This window comes from Atta cephalotes (genome assembly GCF_000143395.1).
Source record: "Atta cephalotes unplaced genomic scaffold scaffold00018, whole genome shotgun sequence".
NCBI lineage: Eukaryota > Metazoa > Arthropoda > Insecta > Hymenoptera > Formicidae > Atta > Atta cephalotes.
In genome coordinates this window covers 4,362,668-4,381,118 of record NW_012130082.1, presented here as the reverse complement: position 1 = coordinate 4,381,118, position 18,451 = coordinate 4,362,668, and the positions used below count along the sequence as shown (strand labels likewise).

The window sequence follows — 18,451 nt, the reverse complement described above, 5'->3', positions numbered from 1 at the left end:
TTTACGTTTATTATTAGTACTATTATTCGTCGCTCTATATAATTATAATAAGTATATATATATATATATATATATATATATATATATATGTGACCTATATGAAATTTCTAGAGGAAACGTCGAGCATTCTGAGAGATCTGTCACGCAAGTGTGTGATGAAGGACATATAGGTCAGTTCCATAAATATAAGATTAATCTCGCTTTAATTTACTATTTATCTTTTTCTATTTTCAAAAATTAGAAAAGAATAGTAGATTAAACCGAGAGTAAAGTTAATCTTATATTTTTGTGGAACCAGATCATAGGGTGCTTTTCAGCAAGAAACACAGATGACATACAATGAATTATTACATCCTTATTGTTTGCCAGTATTAAATAAAGATAAAATAATCACTGTGTTACACTGTGTCTCTTGTGTAAGCACCATTAAATATAGTAATCGTAGTACGTGTGGGTCATAGCACTCTCGGCCAGCGGCCGGTACGACAAAATTGTGTAATGTAAATTCAGGTCATTTTCGACAAGTCGCCAACTTTATGCAGTCGTTTGCTCAGCCGAATTCCTAATTTCTATTTCTAGCATCTTTTTGCAATAGATTTCCATATATTAAATTCCATTAAATAATTTTTATAAACAATTTTAATCTTTCAAAAATTTTTTTCTTAAGCATATTGATATCATTAACTTTGTTCGATATTTATTACCTGCATAATTATTGCAAAACTTTATTTTTATACTGTACACATAATTATCAAACATTATAATATTTGATAATGAGAATAAGAGAAATTCTAAGAGAAATTCTACATTTGGTCAAAGATCTTACAATTAGTACTTAAATATTTCCGGTGTGAATTTATACATATTCAATTCTGCAAACTGTGCTTCGAAATCTTTTTCAGTCTTGAAATACAATCAAGAACAGAATTAGAGTAATATTATAACATCACATATTAAATTGACAATTAAATAATATTGATGTTAATTAATATCTTATAAGAATTAATACATATCTGTAATTTGATGTTAATATATAAGAATCTTAAAAAGTATTAATAATTTTATTGCGGAAAATATTATCTCATTCGGGATTTGAAATTGATTTATCAAATATTGATTTATCAAGCTACCCTGGATCTTTGGACAAACAGGTGTGCAAATGTGTGTAAACAACCGATCGCTACCGTGTTATATTAAAATAGAAGAACCGCCTGTTAGCCGATTGCATAAGCGCTGACGACAAAGACTTATTGGCCGACATCCAGAAAACTATGACTTCAAACGATACACACTCGGATCGCGCCCGTGCGCCAATTTGATAAGGGCCTGGCAATCTTCCTGGTTGATGTTCTCGCGAATCGCGGAATTTATTGCGCGGTTGAGTTTTAGTTCGCAATTGCAGTTAATATTATCTGAAATTTTGCGACATAGTTGGATACTTTTAGACGTTACCAAATTTTCTATAGGTCACGTTTCACGTCACTATATTATAGTTATACTTATCCGTTATTGTGACATCTAAAGCAAAAACTTGTACGTAATTTATTGTATTATTCTCCACGCGCTACATTGCAAATATTTACTCGATGATATTTGTAATTGCAGGAGCATTGAATTATTGTGTGAATTTTTCAATGAACATTGACATTGATTCCAATTGGCACTGTGTCAACTTTAACATAAGAATATATTGCGTCAATGTACGGTTCTTGATTTCTCTAACGTATTGCACGTTAAAGTTTACTTGACATTGGCAAGGCACTAGTATGTCTGGCGCCACGAATAAATTGATTTACGAATCCGATTTACGAATCCGACATTTCAACAAAAACAAAGAATAGAATAGAGAATAAAATTATTACAACTATAACAGAGAAACTATAACAGAGAATAAATTTATCTTTCAGATCGGCGAATACGCGAGCGCACATTGGAAAAGCTCTGGCTCAAGAATTCCGGTGCAATGGAATCGTTCATTATGACTTTGGAGGTGAATAATTTTTAATTAAAATAATCTTTTGATCTTGGTCACGTTATCTTTCTTCGCTCCTATTAATTGTAACGTGTAGCGTCTTATCTATGGATAAGCTACGATTGTTTCGCGTGTTAACAATAGCCAAAATCGATACGCATATGTGCGAGAGAGGGAGATAATTACTATACATGTGAGCTTACGATTATTCGATTGGCGTATCATTGACACGACGCAGAGCCAAGAGTTTGAGTAAGCGTGGTAATTAGTACTATACTACTATCTGTGAAATATCGTGTCCGTATCACGTGTCACGCAACACGCATTTTACATTGTCTGCATGTCGAGAAAGTCGCGAGGCCGCTCGTAAATCTAAATATCCATGTGTTCCAGATCTTGACAAATGTCAGAACAAGTATATAAAATAATTGCTTGCATATTGCTCACGAGATTCTTTATAATTACTTTTCTGTTATCGTAGTAATTTTTATTACTATTGCACTATTTATACAAAAAAAGGGAAAAAGAAATCAATATGTTTAAGAAAGAATTGAGATTATTTTTCGAAATTTGTTTTTAGAATTGCAAGGATTACGTTGCTAATTGCAGCATCGCCGGCATATTACATGAATGTATATCGCCCCGAATGATCAAAGGCAAATCTAAGGAAAGGGGGAGCAAGAATAGAAGTGCTACAAGTAATGGCAATTATAATAGAAATACATGTTTTATCGAGAACGCCAATTGTGTTAAATTCGCGGATTCGATAATGTTTTTTTTGGAATGAAAGTAATATGCTTGTTCTTTAATAGGAACCAGTAACCGAATGGCGGTCATTCAACTGATCAACTTAGGTATCACGCAAGTCCTAGTTAAACTTTTAATAAATCTGCAATACGCGGATAGCATCATGATCGAAGTACTTACTCAAGACATCCTCTGGATTTTGGGACAGGTGATTTTAACGACGATGCATTGCAATATATAAGCTCCTTTTAATTTTATTTTGCACAATTAAAACAATTATTTTGTTTGGTTCGCTGCTTCTGCATGAATAGAAGGAAATACTTTTGACATATTGTATGTCTGCGCAGCAGAACTTTTATCGATCGTATTGCGTACGTCTACGAAATATTTTTCAATTTTTCTAGAGTCTAGAATTTATTTTAACTATTTCTAACTTTTTATATTGTAATTTTATGCATTATACTATCATTTTATACTATTATTTTTGTTTTAATATGACATTAAAATTCTTAGTTTATGAAATAGCTAAAACTTAAAAAAGCATACAATTTTCTAAAATGTAGAAAATATAAATTATTAAAATATTTTTTTAGGTGGCTCAGAGGGACCAGAAGTTTGTGTCAAAAATGAAACTGCTCAATTCCATAAAAGTGTTCCATGCACTGTTAAAGCAGCATTACAACAACAGTAAGACGTTATTACCGCTGTTGTTGATCATCAAGACTCTTGCTAAAAACTGTAAGCAACAGTTTGTTTTATGCATCTGATAATTCGCTTATATGTTCGAGGATAATAAAGTTATTATTCTCTTATAGCTTTTTCCTTGCAAACATTAGTAAAAGACGATATTACTAGCACTTTGGAGAAAACCTTTATCAGTGTTGGTTATACGCCACATTTGAAACTAAGGACATTATTAGAGTGCTTCAAACATTTAACGACAAATAGTAAGAACGTGTAATTACGTATAATGTAATTTTGTTTTTCATTATTTATTATTTTAACAATCATAATCTTTTATTTCTAGAATTATGCTGTAACAAATTCATTAAGACAAGAATAGTACATTTGCTTATGCGAATTTTCGAGAGATGGGAGAGATTCGATGGGCAGATGCGCTTGAAAATTTGCAATTACGCCTTGAATACACTTCAGCATTTCTGCGTAATAAGTAAGTTTACTAGAGAAAGACTCTATAAAAAGTACTGTGAAAGTATACTAGTTGTTTAATTTCAAATTTTGTATATTTCTCTGCTTGAAATTGTTTGTATTTTATATTCTCATTCTCTATTAACGTTCTTTTGAAAGTCGTCGGTATCACATGCGTATACTCTTTGCCTGACATTCTAGAAGCTGGAAGGAAGGCTATCAAGTCGAACAATGGCCTACAGCTACTCTACCGGTTCTGCACGAGTTGTCCAGAGGATAAAGCTTATGACTGCTTGCTGTCGCGTATTTACGGAATAATCAATCAGTGTTTAGATAAAAAGGAACTGCCGGTGCCCGAAATGTCGCCCGCGAGGTGAATGAAGTTCGAGGTCATTTCGACTAGTATAAACTAGTATCTCGATAATTGTAATATGTTTATTATATTTTTTTGGTGCCTTTATACAAAGAGTACATTATAAACATTATGGGTTGATCACTTTTTGTGTCGCTACAGAGATCAAGGTGAATAAATAACGATAGTTTTCATTGTAAAATATTACCGGATTAGTTGAAAACTAACGCATTCAAAGGGCATAATAATCCATTTACAATTACGATTATATGCATTAATCTTTTGATTGGTTCTCTTTTTTTGCATGCAGATTTATTCTGTCCGAAGTGAATGTCAGGGCGAACAGTGCTGAAAGCGGTAGCGACATCGACAGTCAGGTGTGTCATTTCTTCATAAAAAATCAGATTAACATAACACGCTGCGAACGTAATATTTGAAGCCTCACACTGATTAAAATATACGTTTATTAATAACATCATACTAAGAAAAAAATAATTTATTTGATTAAATCAGCTTAATTCATCTTTATTTTTTTCGACGAAATATATACGTATGTATTTAATCAAACATATTATATTTGATTTAAATACATATTCTCCGAAAGAAAGAACGAAAGAAAGAAAAACTAAATTAATTTAATCAAATGAATAGTTCTTCTCAGTGTATTTCTAACAATTCTTATTTTGCGTACATAATATCGCAATGTATCCAAAATGTCCATAATATAAAAATTCTATTAAATTCTGTTATTAAATGTTCTTGTGATTCAAATATTAATTTATATATAATTATAATATATAATTTCTGTGAAGGCGAACAGTGTGGCTTCGATTGGTAGACGGTACAGCGATCTTGATTCCGGGGATGACGAGGAGAGTCACGATTCCAGAGATACAATGAACAATGAGATTCACTTGGGCGATGAAGTGGACGAGAATAAATTTTTTGCCGGAGTTTTTACCTCGCAGAGATCAGAGGAGGATCTTGCTGGGTAGGTAAAATATAATTTTTACAAACGCACATTGATATCAATTATAATTACAAACATCTCTTTTTTTATATCAGATATCATATGTTCTTCAAGGAGTTGGGAAATTTGCAATCGCAACTACACATCGTCGGATCGACAAATGGCAAACTAATCGATCTTTATTTGATGGATGCTGAGCAAATAAATTCGCCGCTTGCGAAAGCGGGAAAAACGAAGATCTCAATCAAGGATTTTTCGAAATCTAACGGTACGATGAAGAGTCAATTGGTGAACAGTACGCACAATTTGAAGATCCTAAAAGACGTGTCTGCAAACGTCACGGATCGACAGGCTTATTGCGTCGTAGCGAGCAGAGTGAGAAGCGTTATAGGTTTTGTCAAGGTCGCCTATCCGGATCTGATTGGTGGCGACGGTCTGGGAAAAGCAGAGCCGCTCAACACTAAGGACAGGAAAGTTTGCCGTGCGAAATTGTTAACCTGCGTGGAACGAGGTCTCCACGCCGCCACCACTTTCCAGGAAGTTGTTTATGACCTTGATGCACTCGCAAACTCTGTCTCCCGGGGAACGTCGGACGATGAGTGGCTGTTTGATAACAGGGACGAGAAGAGGATTGGCAAGCGTAATGTGGACACGAAACGGTTGCAGTTTGAGTCCAGATTTGAAAGCGGCAATCTGAGGAAAGCTATTCAGGTACAGTTTTTCGGTCCGCTACTTGCACTTTATATAATCGATTATGTTCATATTATGTAAGAGACTTCATAGTGACTTAGCGGCAATTTCTGCAAGTTAATCCGAGGATATATATGAATTAATTTCTTTTTCGTTAAATTTCACCACGTTTACATTTAACGTCTGTTTTCTCCTTAGATAGGTCCACGAGAATATGATCTTATCTTGACGCCAGATGTTAACAGCGGTTCCAGACATCAGTGGTTCTACTTTGAGGTCTCCAACATGGAGGCGACTGCATACACGTTCAATATAATCAACTGCGAGAAGACGAACTCACAGTTCAATTTCGGTATGAAGCCGATACTATTCAGCGTTACAGAGGCGCAATGTGGTAGACCAGGTTGGGTGAGGACTGGTGTGGACATTTGTTACTATCGAAATTGTTATCAACGGTCCATCAAAGGAAAAACGTACTTCACGACATCCTTCACAGTTACGTTTCCGCACGCTTACGATGTTTGCTATCTGGCGTATCATTTTCCTTACACGTATAGCCGGCTGATGACTAATATTTGGAACTGGACGAAAAATGTCTCCGCGGCGAACGTATATTTTCGCGCGGAGACGCTCTGTGAGACTTTAAACGACAATGAGAATCCTGTGCTTACCATTACGTCACCAGATTCCAAGACCAATCCTATACATGTAAGAAATCTCTCAGATACATCTTTGCATGATAATACGTCGTTTAACATAGCAAATATTTAAAGCTAAATATCATTCTCTTTTAGACACGAAAGATGATTTTTTTAACATCCAGAGTACATCCTGGTGAAAGCAATGCTTCTTGGGTGATGCATGGAACTATGGAGGCTCTCCTAAGTGACAATCAATACGCCAACAGTTTACGTGACGATTATGTGTTCAAAATAATTCCTATGTTAAATATAGAAGGAGTCGTAAATGGTTGGTGAGTTAATGATTATATATATTTTTATTAAACCGCTTTTTTTATTACACCGCTTTTTTATTAGACAAAAGCTGTGGTGGAGATGCCTAACTTTAGCCTAAGATTTTCTAACTTTACATTTAAGAATATAAAAGGGTACACCTAATGGCAAACGCGTGATACCATAAAACTGTAATCGTATTTTTATTAAAGTTTAGTACACAAGTTGCACATTCATGCTGTTGTACACAAAATTAATATGGAAGTGACTTACCGTAATAGCTAAAGAGTAACGTTTCTCATTGATGAAACTACGTACACCGATCATCATACATCTGGATGACCGAAAAATTTACGATCAACTCTCGGCGGTCGCTTTCATGACATCCGTCACGTATTCCAAAATATTTTTAGAATCGTTTGGTTGTCGAACGTTTCGTCTTGCAGATGTATGGATACGTTAACTATGATGATGATGATTACCACCTTATAAAGATATGAAACGCTGACGGAAATTAGCAATCTAATTCGATTAGAAATCATTGGACTTTCATTTTCGTTTGATTTTTTTTATTTTATCTATTGTTCTAAACTTTATTATTAATGTTGAAAACGAAAATTTAATGAGATAGAAATGAGGAATAAATGTAATGTGATGATAATGATATCCGCCGGCGTCATCGATGATAGAAAATGAGAGCTGAGTAATCAAGTAAATGCCCTTGCGAAAATGTAAAGCTTGTCGAGTAACGTCGGCAGGAGAATAATTCGTTTTTTCGATTGACATTACGGTTTTTCTTTTCGACATCTTTGATAATATCATTTCTGAGCCACGGCGTAACTCATTCTCATTCCTTTCAAACACCGAAATCTTAAGGGTTTGAAATAATCATCTCTACCTGCCGCCGACCGAGAAAGCCGACAATAGTGCCTCTCTGATTCAAAACTATCGAGCATTGTGTCGGGTACGCCTTAGAGCTAAACGGCGAGCAGTGACAACGGTATACAATCTGTTTGATCCGCATAACGGCGACAGCTCGCTCGTGTCGCATGTGCAAAACGCACTCTGATATACATATACATATATATGTATATGTATACCTAATTCCTCAAAAATGTCGATTTGTTTCTGTCACTTATAAAACGAAATAACGCGATGTTGCCTAGGAGGAAGTAAAGCGTTACTTGGACGGAGGGTCTAATACTTTGCCGTTGGTGCGCACTTTGATGTTGTACCTATAGGCCGGTTCCGCATCTGGCAGGATCGTGCTGCTGTCGTCGTCCTGGTCCTTCATCATCGCCGAGTCCGCCGACAACGCCGCCGTGTCTACCGGTTGATCGTTTACGTAATCCTGCACGCTGTCGTACGGTCCAATTGTATGAGCGTCCTCGAGACCATTATTCGGTAATTCAGTCTCCGCGGCCAGGTCGCCATAGTCGGGGGACTCGCGATGCTCCATCTTCATCTCCGATGAAAAGGAGGAGGAGGAGGAGGCGGTGGAGACGACGGGACGGGAGACCGATGGTCGCAGGACCTCGCGAGTCTCAAGACCATCGAAAACGCTGTCCTTGCGCGCTTGAGACGTCACGGCGACGTGCCCGGTGAACAGGCTCGCGATGTCCGGGATATGCTCTGGTCTCATATCGTCCAGGCCGTCGACGGCCGTGCGCTCGCGCTCATTACCATCGTCGAACAGCGACGTCACCGCTTCCGTCGTTCCCGTGTGTTGGTATTGCTGCTGTTGATACTGATTGCCAGATGCGGGAGCGGCCGTGGTGATTAGCCTGCTGACGACCGGATCCTCTGATAGTTTCTCATCCACGGATGTATCCGCTTCCGGTGGTGTCGCCTCTTGTTCGTTTTGAGCGTTGGTACCCGGATGGTGATCGTCGATGTTGGTGCCGTCGATGTCGGTTCCATGATCACTCGCTTGGTCGTCATTGGCTGGCGCCGAGGTGGTCGTGATATAGGGCCTGTGATTTCTGAAAAAACAAAATTTAAAAGATAATTATCATCATCACTTTTTGACAAGAATTAAAATAATTAATTTCTTGAAAATCTAATGAGGATATTTACAGTTAGCACATCTTACAATTATTAGTGGCTTAATTTAAGCGCCGCATTAATAGCAGAAGAAAGCTAGTTTCATTGTTGATGGATTAAATAATAAAATATTTTTATAGTAGTTATCTGTATTTGAGTGAAATTATATATGTGTATATGTGTATGTATGTATGTAAAAAGTATATGTTTATGAAATATCGTACGTCAAGAAGCGAGAGAATAACTGTTATCATAAGAATAAGCTGTAAAGGCATTTGCTGGAATTCCGTATCGTGGCTGAGCTATCCTCATTCATCGACACTTTTATCCCGAAGCTATTAGCTATTTGCGAAGATCTCGAACTTTAACACTAGCGAGTAGTTGCCCATCTATCACGAATTGCGGAAGAAAAAGCATTTCTCGTTTCGAGCTATTTTCTATTTCTCGCTAGACTGCACGGAGGAAAAAGTTTGTCCCGATTACAAGTACCACGTCGTTTTGCGCCTTCATAAACTTTAAGTATTTTCTAAAAAATAGATTCAAGTTTTACGAGATCGAAATTATAATAACGCGATACGGAATACATTTACATGAATACATTCATATATTTATATATATTTCATTTATTCACAAATATATATATATAATAAATTATCATCCATGTTAAAGTCAGCCATCCTGTATACTTCGGTAGCAGGAGGGATAAAACACGTTCAATTATTGCGATATGCACTTGTATAGCTTATCGCCGGAGAGTTATTTACTTTTTGTCCGTGCATAAGCGAGATTCGCTTAGAGGTAACATCGGTATTCCCTTTTTTTTCTCTTTCTCTCTTCTTCCTTTCGTGTATTTTTGTGACAAGTATTATCTCACCTCTTACCCCTGAGTCGCGGAGACTGGAATGCTGCCGTAGTTGTAGTAGTAGCATCTTGTTTGCTCGCAGATAAAGTCCTTCACGAGAGTGCAATCCTGCGCCTCCCAGGCTAACGTAGGTGCTACCATCGCGACGCATCCGTCCGCGCTGCCGCTGTCGCCACTGAAATCGAGAAACTCGCGTTTTGGAATTTAAATGAGAATACCTGTTTTGACGTTAGCTATTCCATGCATGAGTTTCCGGATGTTAGAACTGCGGAAGAGAGTGGCTGATAACCGCGTTGCTCGGCTAACAACTACGGGTGACTAGTATGCGAATCTTCGATCGTGAAAAATGGTAAAAAGATGGTAAAAAGAAAAATGATTCTTTGAAATTATATGATTAAGTTATCCATCATTTTTCCAATCCAGTGAATATTTAATTAATGCTTTTGATTGATTCAATTGTCTTCTGGTTTAACTGATACTTTTTATTAATTAATATAGTACATAAAGTACATTAAATAGTAGGTACATTAAATAGGTACATTAAATAGTACACATTAAATAGTACACATGAAAAATGAAATGATATTACCTTTCACGCGCCACCCTTTGAGGTTCGGTGCCAGGTGGTACATCGGCAGGTCTGTTACCAGGTCGCTTCAGCATGTAGTCGAAAGTGACGTTGAACGGCAGTCCTGTACTCATCCATAAAAACATGTCGGTGCCTAGCTTGTTGCCAGAGGTCCAAAAATCGTATTTCGTGTAACCGGCGTTCTTCAGATATTGCGTCATCGTGTCAGCCTTCTCTTTCGTTTCGAAAGATGCCAACTGGAGGCCTAGCGAGCGACAATATTGATACGCCAGGAAGTAATTCAGTTCCGGACTGTAGGGATTCATTCGTGACACAAAATATTGTATGCCATCCAGTTGGATCGTTGTGATCCTCTGAGCTGTGAAATGAAACATTATATCATTAATTTCTCCAAAAATTCCTTTAATATCGCCAAAAGCTGCGTTTACATCACGTCTTATTTTACCATGTTAAAATTGTATGAGAATGCATTCAATTATAGCACGTGTGCGAAATTAGGGCAAGTTAGTTGATATCATTCTCGGTGATGAACGATAATTCGATGTATATGTTTATATACTTGGTTTCAAATTTACACTCACAATGACAGTGAATATAATAATAATTATATTCTCATTAAAGAATTATTAATTTTATAATAAAATATATACTGATTTTCAATCTCTCTTACTATCTCTTATCATGTTTTACATTTTTTACATAGTATTTCAATATTATATTCTTTTTAGATATTTTCTACAATTATAATTGAAGACAGGCAGATTTTTAATTTACTTGATCATATTTTATTAATAAAGAATTTTCTAGAGCAACTTATGGTTTATCGAAGCATGTCTGACATTCAGTTCCGACAAAGCCACAAATGGTAGTAGAGATAAAAGAGAATGCGTTCAGTGAATATTAATGTAGTGTTCTATTCCTATTTAGTATTTCGAGCTCACGATCGAGAACCGTTATTATAATTAAAAATATCCTTATGTCTTTTATAAAATTTAAAATAAGATCGTTAATATAAATAATAATATCAAAGGCGAGATTTTAACTTGGAAACTTTTAAATAATTTATATACTAGAACTAGTGATTTGCTTCGCAGGTTTTGATATTTGAAATTTAAAGTTTCAGCATTAAGATTTTCAAAAATCGAAGTTTCTTCGATTCTTTAATTTTTGAAACTTCGACAAATTAAAAATATACAATTATTATTTGAATATAATTAACATAGTAATACGAATATATTTTTATAAAAAAGTATGCGGATTTACAAATATAATTTCATTTTTTCCCATTCGCATGAATATCTTTTTCAAAGCTTTGAAAGCAATTTAAACTTTAAAAGTTTGGAATTCTTCAAATCTTCGAAGTTGTCAAAAGTAACAGTTCTAATTTATACGTGATCAACTTCGTCGTAATAAACGATTCTAAAAATTCGAGAAAAGATCGTATAAATTTATACGCTAAGAAGCATCATTTTCATCGCATTATGTACACGATACAATAGTGATACAAGACGTAGCAAAAAGAATGAAATTGAAGAGACTATTCTAACATCGTTCGCTTCATAATACGATTTTAATTTCATTTCTCTAAATGCGTATTCTGATGCGGCGCGTTTTTAGTTGGCTTCACAATGACTCGAAGCTTATGACAAGAACAACGTGTTCACACGATACATCAAGTTACGGTTCATTGAACTATGACGGCTATTTGGTTAACTGTACTTATGAATTATGACGCTCCGAGACTCCCGAATAGCTCCATAGGTGAACGAGTGTCGCAACTAATATGAGTCCGTCACATTATTTCTAGTTGCAATTGTTCTCCATTACATGTTTACGGCTATGAAGATCGACGATGATAAGAAAAATTGAGTTTTTAAATTTTGTATTTTGTAAAAATTTTTAGAGACAGAGAGAAATGCAAAGAAGCAAAATAGTTTGCCCATTATATGCTCGAGATATTTCTTGGTACTCTTACGTAAGAGTTACGAAACAAAAGAAGATTTTGATGCAAGAAAAAAATAAGTTCATACTGAACATATAATCAGTCATGAAATTTAAAAGGCTCAATGAAAGACTTAACGAGATTGAAATGAAAGATTAAAAGAACAATATAGGTGAAAACACGATGTGAAAAGATCTACAATACAATATCTACAATACAATATCTGCTTGTTTAATTTTTTAAAACGACGAATAGTTTGAAACTTTTTTGTTACTCCATCCTGAAGAATCTCGACAGGATTGAAGTGAATTGATCTGAATTTTCCAAGAGGGACCAATTTCGCGTGTGCTTGGACCGCGTCATTATACAACGGGCGGCGAAGCAAGACGGTGCAAGATGCATCCGTTCGACTGGTTGGTAGAAGTCTAGTCACGGCTCTGGATACTTTGTAGAGGCGCATCCGGAGCAAAAACGTTCCGGATCGTGAAGTTGGACGTGCAGGTGGTGGTAAATGACCCGAAGGCCTTGAGACGTCTGCCGCCGGTGTGTGCGTGCGCGAAGAAGAGACGACTAGCCGCTTTAACTACAGCTTCGTTCACGTAATGCGTTCCCGCCGTTCGGTTAATGATACTCAACGAGATTCCCAAAGGAACGAGTCCACATACACGGCGCTTAAATTTTTATAAATGATCTCGATAAACATTTATTGAATGTAATCTACTTTCTCTCTCTTTTATTTTTAATGATTTTAAGTAGCAAGTAGCCTTTAAATATCTTTCACGCAGGATTATCTCTCTCTCTCTCTCTCTCTCTCTCTCTCTCTCTCTCTCTCTTTCTCTTGAATGTAATATCACTTTTATTTGCGGAGATTTCAATATAAATAGTGAATATCATAAGATTTAATTTTTTTTAATGTATAAATGTATATTTCTTATAAAAAAAGAGATTTTTAGTTTATTTATTATTTACATCGAAATATTTAAACACTAAGATTTGATTCGCTTTGACCGAATATAAGATTTATCTTACTCAGATTACTTATTATTGTTTTTACAGTTAGAAAGTAGTATTTTTCTATCAAGTCAATTTTTATAAACTCTGAATACTGCATTATAACGAATAGAAATTTGAAAGGGTAGAACTTTTTGAAAAGACGCGATATGCCTGGTGCATTATGTTGCTTGCGTGTTCTGCCATCGGTTGTTTCCGGTCTCAACTTTGAATGCGTTAACAGTTGGCGCAGGGGTTTTTTTAATGACTTTAAAATGCGTGTTTTAAAAACGTTGAGTGTAATGTAGAAATGTTTTTAAATACAAAAATATATTTAATGGGAATAATATTAAAAGCAATTAATTAAAATAGAGAAAATAACAGACATTAGAAATTTTAAATAATAATTGTAGCATTTGTAGCTGAGAAAGATCTATTTAGAGAAAAATATATCGAATATAGTTATATTAAAAAAAATATATTTTTTTTAAATATATTATTAAATCTTCACAAAACATTTAAAGTAAAAGGAATAAGATATTTAAATAATTTAGTCACAAATATATATTCATAATTCACAATTCAATTTTACAATCTCATCTTTTATGTAATTTTGAAAATTTCTTCAGTGTTAAAATAAACGATTGTCGTTTTCACGAATAACACTACGCGTTAAATGAATAATCAAAATATTGTACAGAGACATCGATGGTCGAGCGGAAGAGTATATCCAACATGCTTATGATGAAGTTAAGAGAACAATCATTTCATAATAATGAAGCCGTCACTGTGGATGTTAAAGTGAGCACGAACGAGCTGGCATTGTGTTGTAGTGTAAAAGGGTACTAACCTGAGGCGAAGGCCGCGACGACGAAGAGCAACAGGATGATCTTCATGTTAGCGTACCGATTACTGTGTTGGCAATGCGACGATCAGTCAGTCGTTTCCGTTTCCGACTCTCGTCTTCTCTCTCTCTCTCTCTCTCTCTCTCTCTCTCTCTTTCTCTCGGAATACACCGGATGTTAGTGTTAGGATCGCGTTCTCGGACTGGCCTCGCGCTGCGCCGTGAGCCCCCTTAAGAGTCTTCTGCCCGGATCTCAGAGGAGGGGGTCGTTGAAGATGATTCACTGGCTAACCTAGAGCAGAAGTCCAACGCACGAAGGGAACGGCGGTGGCGGCTGCGTCGAGGGCGACGAAGACGACAATGATGATGACCATATGAAGACGAATCGAAAAGTAATTGAACTGGAAAAAAAATTGCGGGTGACAAGATTGAAGGAAGAACGTACAATAGAAATGTTCATCCTGAGCAACGTGGAGGCATGTCTCGCGATCGATGACGCCACGCTTGATTTGGACGGATCGCCCTTCTCCTTCCCTTGACTGCAAAGATGATTTGCAAAATCGAGTATATAATACATTAGAATTCAAGGGGAGGACGAGAGGATGTCTTTATTCTCGCGGTCGTAAAGTATTCGAGAAAGGTAATCGTGGACATTTAACGGCAGAAAATCTTTCTCGACAGATGAAAAGACGTATTCTCGACTTGACAAGTTGTTTTTAATAATTAACCAATTAACTTTAGCCTTTAACTTTAGTAATATTATTTTCGCTGTGAACATAGTGAGTAATATACGCACCTTCATGTCGAATAATAAGTTAATCAACTTCGATCGATCATTAATCGTTAAAGCAAATAATTATTTTTGCAACAACAAAAACTGCGACCGCTCCAGTTGTCGAAGGAGTAGCCACTTGTCAAGCGTTACTATATTCTGCGTTACTCTCTCGTTGGCGCAATTGTAAATTAGCACACAACGTGTGATTACATCGACTTAATTATATTAACTAGCAAAGTCGTCGTATGAATGTTTGCTCGGCAAAGAGGTATAATCCATTTGTAAGTAGTATATCGCGCGGACATGAAATAATGGAAGGGCGAGTAATAGCAAGAACGTCGTTATCCCCATATCGATCAACGTAGCATTTACGTTAATCCCATTTACATTAATAACATCTGTGCGTTCGCACTCGCTCTTACTTTGTTCCCGACACCGTAAATCCTCCTCCGTTGTAACGCCGCGTCGTTTCTTTCGCTCGGTACGGAATTTTACTTTGCCGCGGTCTTCACGGTTCTCCGTGGATTTGTATCGACGGCAAGCAGCAAAAAGACGTCGGTTTCAAGGCAGACTTCATTTCTGAACGCCTCCTCGGAGGCATCCTCTCGTACGCGCCCCCCCCCCCGATATCATCTATCCCTAAAAATCCACCTCACTTCATTCAGCGAAACGACACGCACGATCGTGCCGCTCAAATCCAATACTAATTGCAACAAATCGCCTGCCTCCGAGAAGGAAATCTGTATAATTATACCTTCGATCTATGAAAGACCGGCTCGTGAACATTGATACCTGGATCAGCCTAGACCTCGAGATTTGAGCAAAATAAACGGACCGAGCTGCTGGACTCGATTATTAATACCTATACGTAATCTATGCTCATCCAAGTACTCATCCAAAATATCTAATAATATGTGTAAATCTCACTCGACAAAATCATAGTGAGGTATCACGCATACTTTGCGGACCGAAGACGGGCCGATGGATGTGAGCAACGAGAGCGCTTCGACTGGTTGCTTCCTTCGCGTCCTTTGGCGCCGTCTTGTTCTTGCAATCCGCTCCTTCCCGCGTTCAACTTCTTTCGAAGCGCATCGTCATCGCAAGACCCGCTGGAATTCTGGCTCACCAACTTGCGAGCGGACACATGCACGCGCACGCATGCACGCACGCATCGCAGATATTGCGATGCGGCGCGTGCGAGGACTACCGGGCGCGTCTCAATTAAGCTTTCGTGTGATTAATGATATGAGATCGTATCGCAAAACGCGTCACTCTGTGAACGGGGCGTATTAACGAGTTATCGCATTGCTCGTGTGTCATACGTTCTACTTTGTACGACGTTTCATCGATCGATCAGTAAAAATAGGCCTGTTCTTTTTGGCTCAACTTTTCATCTTTCTTTCTCTTCTTTCCTTCTGGAGAGAAAAGGAAGAAAGATGAATTGATGTAGAAGAAATGATGCAAAAGTTCAGTCAAAAAGAACAGGTCTAATATGTATTTTTTGCGAGCTGTCGTCTCGAAACTATTCTGCATTCTTAATACGCGCGAAACACTGACATTTTATCGGGACCATCGTGTATTTTTCTCAGCAGTTAAAATTTGTGACAATAAAATTAATATTATTATTATTATTATTATTAAATCCCGTTTTGTCGCTTTATAACATGTTTCACTGATACAGTACCTCAATTTTCTTACAATAGTGCCGATATCGTTATATTATTGTTGCGCAGATATTATATAGGGTGTCCCAAAACTCTATGATAATAAATATTTTAAAGACAGATTCTTTGTAATATTTTAAGACGAAAAGCCAAGTACAAAAATATCGAGGCTATTGTAGCTTTTAAATAAGAAGCGTTTAAAAATTACGAATGTGACAAGGAATTTTGCGCGCTCAGGAATAGTAAGATGATCAGTGTGAAAATGCTGAATTTTGTTATTGTCAAAAGCATGAAATTAGAGAAAATATCTTCATACTGACCATCTTGTCATTCACGCCTGAGCGCGCGAAATTTTATCCCAGTCATTCATCATTTTTAGACTCTTTCCATTTTAAAACTTAGCTTCAGCATTTCTGTATTAGGCCCAATTTTTCATTATCTGATTAATTTCTTTATCAAGCTTGATCTTATATTTCATCCAATGGGGTCATCCATGACATCACCATAAAAAAAGTTGGATAAAACATCAGGTAACTTAAGCTTAACTATAAGTTAATCAGAAAATGAAAAACTGGACCTTAGACTTTTTATTTCAAAATGTTACAAGAAATCTCTTTAAAATATTTATCGTCAATTTTGAGACACCCTGTATATGGTAAACTTCGGAATGATAATATAGCGATACCAAACTGTCGTTAAGAATTACAAAACCGGAGTACTTGGCTCTCTCTATGAAGAAATCTTTCACGATCGTAAGATTTGTTATCGTGGAATTTGCTACTCTCAACGTTGGCTATTTGATATTGAAAACTGTTATTCGCGTTTAAATTTTCTGCTTTTTTCTGTTTTTTGGTTCCGATTCATTTATTTAACGTACATTCTCACATTCACTCCCAGCAAAATCTTTATCTTTTAAACAAGCGTTGTTTGAAAAACTTTTAATTTAATAAAATCAGTTTGTAAATGTATATTTTATTTATTCCGCTATGGTTTGACAAATGTGTTTCCGAAGAGTAAATTATTAATAGAGAAAATATATTTTATAAAGCAATGAAGCAGTAACACCGGTATCGGCACAAGTATGTCTCGATAACGCGAGTCGCAAAAAGATTCACATCTCAAGGTAGGCTTCATTTCTGACCATGTGTTCTGATCCGAGAGATCGATCCACCTGCTCTCGGAATATATCGTGAGCGAATATAGGCTTACCCAGTCGTCTGATCACAATATCGAAACCGGTACGAGAGGAACCGATGCGTCTCTACGTTCCAGAAAACGAAGCGCGTCTTCCATCTCTTCGTGTCTCTCATCTCCTCACATTGCACCGTCCTTTTACGGTATTATTTCTCTCTCGTGAAGATGCTGCCTAGTGGCGGAATTACCGGATCAATGATCAGATACGCGATGTGTTATTTCTGGTACGCGACGCCCTGTGCGGGCGATCTTGAGCAAAAAGGATCTCGCGTGACATTCAAGACCTACCGCACAACGGAAATCGTCTCTCTATTTATGTCTCTGTCTTTCTCTGACTCCGCGCAATGTCCGCCTATTGCAGCTCTTGCACACGGGAGGATGCCGTGCCGCGAAGTTAATGACAGGGTAGCGCACCGTGACGGTTTCCTTCGTGGACCACGATTCAGGAATGCAGATGAATCGGTTGGAGTAGCGCCGAGCGCGCGGTCTAAGGAGGCGTTTCGCGATTGCCGCTACTTCATTAAATGTGTTTGATGCAGGATGTGGATTTTATTAATGGAGAAAGGGGAGAGAGAGAGAGAGAGAGAGAGAAGAGAGAGAGAGAGAGAGAGAGGTGTGTTACGTTACGAGAGTACTTCCTACTACTTCGTTTGTTAGTATACGAAAGAAAGTAATTAACGTCGTTACTTACTATTACTTACTATTAATTATAATT

The 18,451-nt window shown here is 36.8% G+C and overlaps 2 protein-coding genes across 2 annotated transcripts in view; one reads left to right on the top strand and one right to left on the bottom strand.

Annotated features, from left to right (window-relative positions):
* LOC105618782 (cytosolic carboxypeptidase 1-like) overlaps positions 1–18,451 on the top strand; it is a 31,655-nt gene that overhangs the window by 3,703 nt on the left and 9,501 nt on the right. The window contains exons 3-14 of the mRNA XM_012200314.1: positions 1,908–1,990; positions 2,553–2,670; positions 2,785–2,927; positions 3,313–3,457; positions 3,535–3,666; positions 3,747–3,890; positions 4,070–4,241; positions 4,531–4,597; positions 5,033–5,211; positions 5,286–5,901; positions 6,079–6,588; positions 6,675–6,853. Of these exons, the coding sequence (XP_012055704.1) occupies positions 1,908–1,990; positions 2,553–2,670; positions 2,785–2,927; positions 3,313–3,457; positions 3,535–3,666; positions 3,747–3,890; positions 4,070–4,241; positions 4,531–4,597; positions 5,033–5,211; positions 5,286–5,901; positions 6,079–6,588; positions 6,675–6,853 (2,488 nt within the window). The remainder of the gene's footprint in view (positions 1–1,907; positions 1,991–2,552; positions 2,671–2,784; positions 2,928–3,312; positions 3,458–3,534; positions 3,667–3,746; positions 3,891–4,069; positions 4,242–4,530; positions 4,598–5,032; positions 5,212–5,285; positions 5,902–6,078; positions 6,589–6,674; positions 6,854–18,451) is intronic.
* Positions 8,014–14,155, bottom strand: LOC105618781. Its single transcript, XM_012200313.1, has 4 exons — positions 14,110–14,155; positions 10,328–10,685; positions 9,758–9,913; positions 8,014–8,815 (listed from the first exon to the last, which is right to left on the bottom strand). The coding sequence occupies exons 1-4, from the start codon at positions 14,153–14,155 to the stop codon at positions 8,014–8,016; spliced, it is 1,362 nt and encodes a 453-aa protein (XP_012055703.1).

Excerpts from the sequence above, each read along its gene's own strand:
- LOC105618781 (XM_012200313.1), bottom strand. The coding sequence starts at position 14,155 with ATGAAGATCATCCTGTTGCTCTTCGTCGTCGCGGCCTTCGCCTCAG. Across the intron at positions 10,686-14,109 it reads CGTCGCGGCCTTCGCCTCAG|CTCAGAGGATCACAACGATC; the intron begins GTTAGTACCCTT and ends TTCATTTCACAG. Across the intron at positions 9,914-10,327 it reads CAAAGGGTGGCGCGTGAAAG|TGGCGACAGCGGCAGCGCGG; the intron begins GTAATATCATTT and ends TCTCGATTTCAG.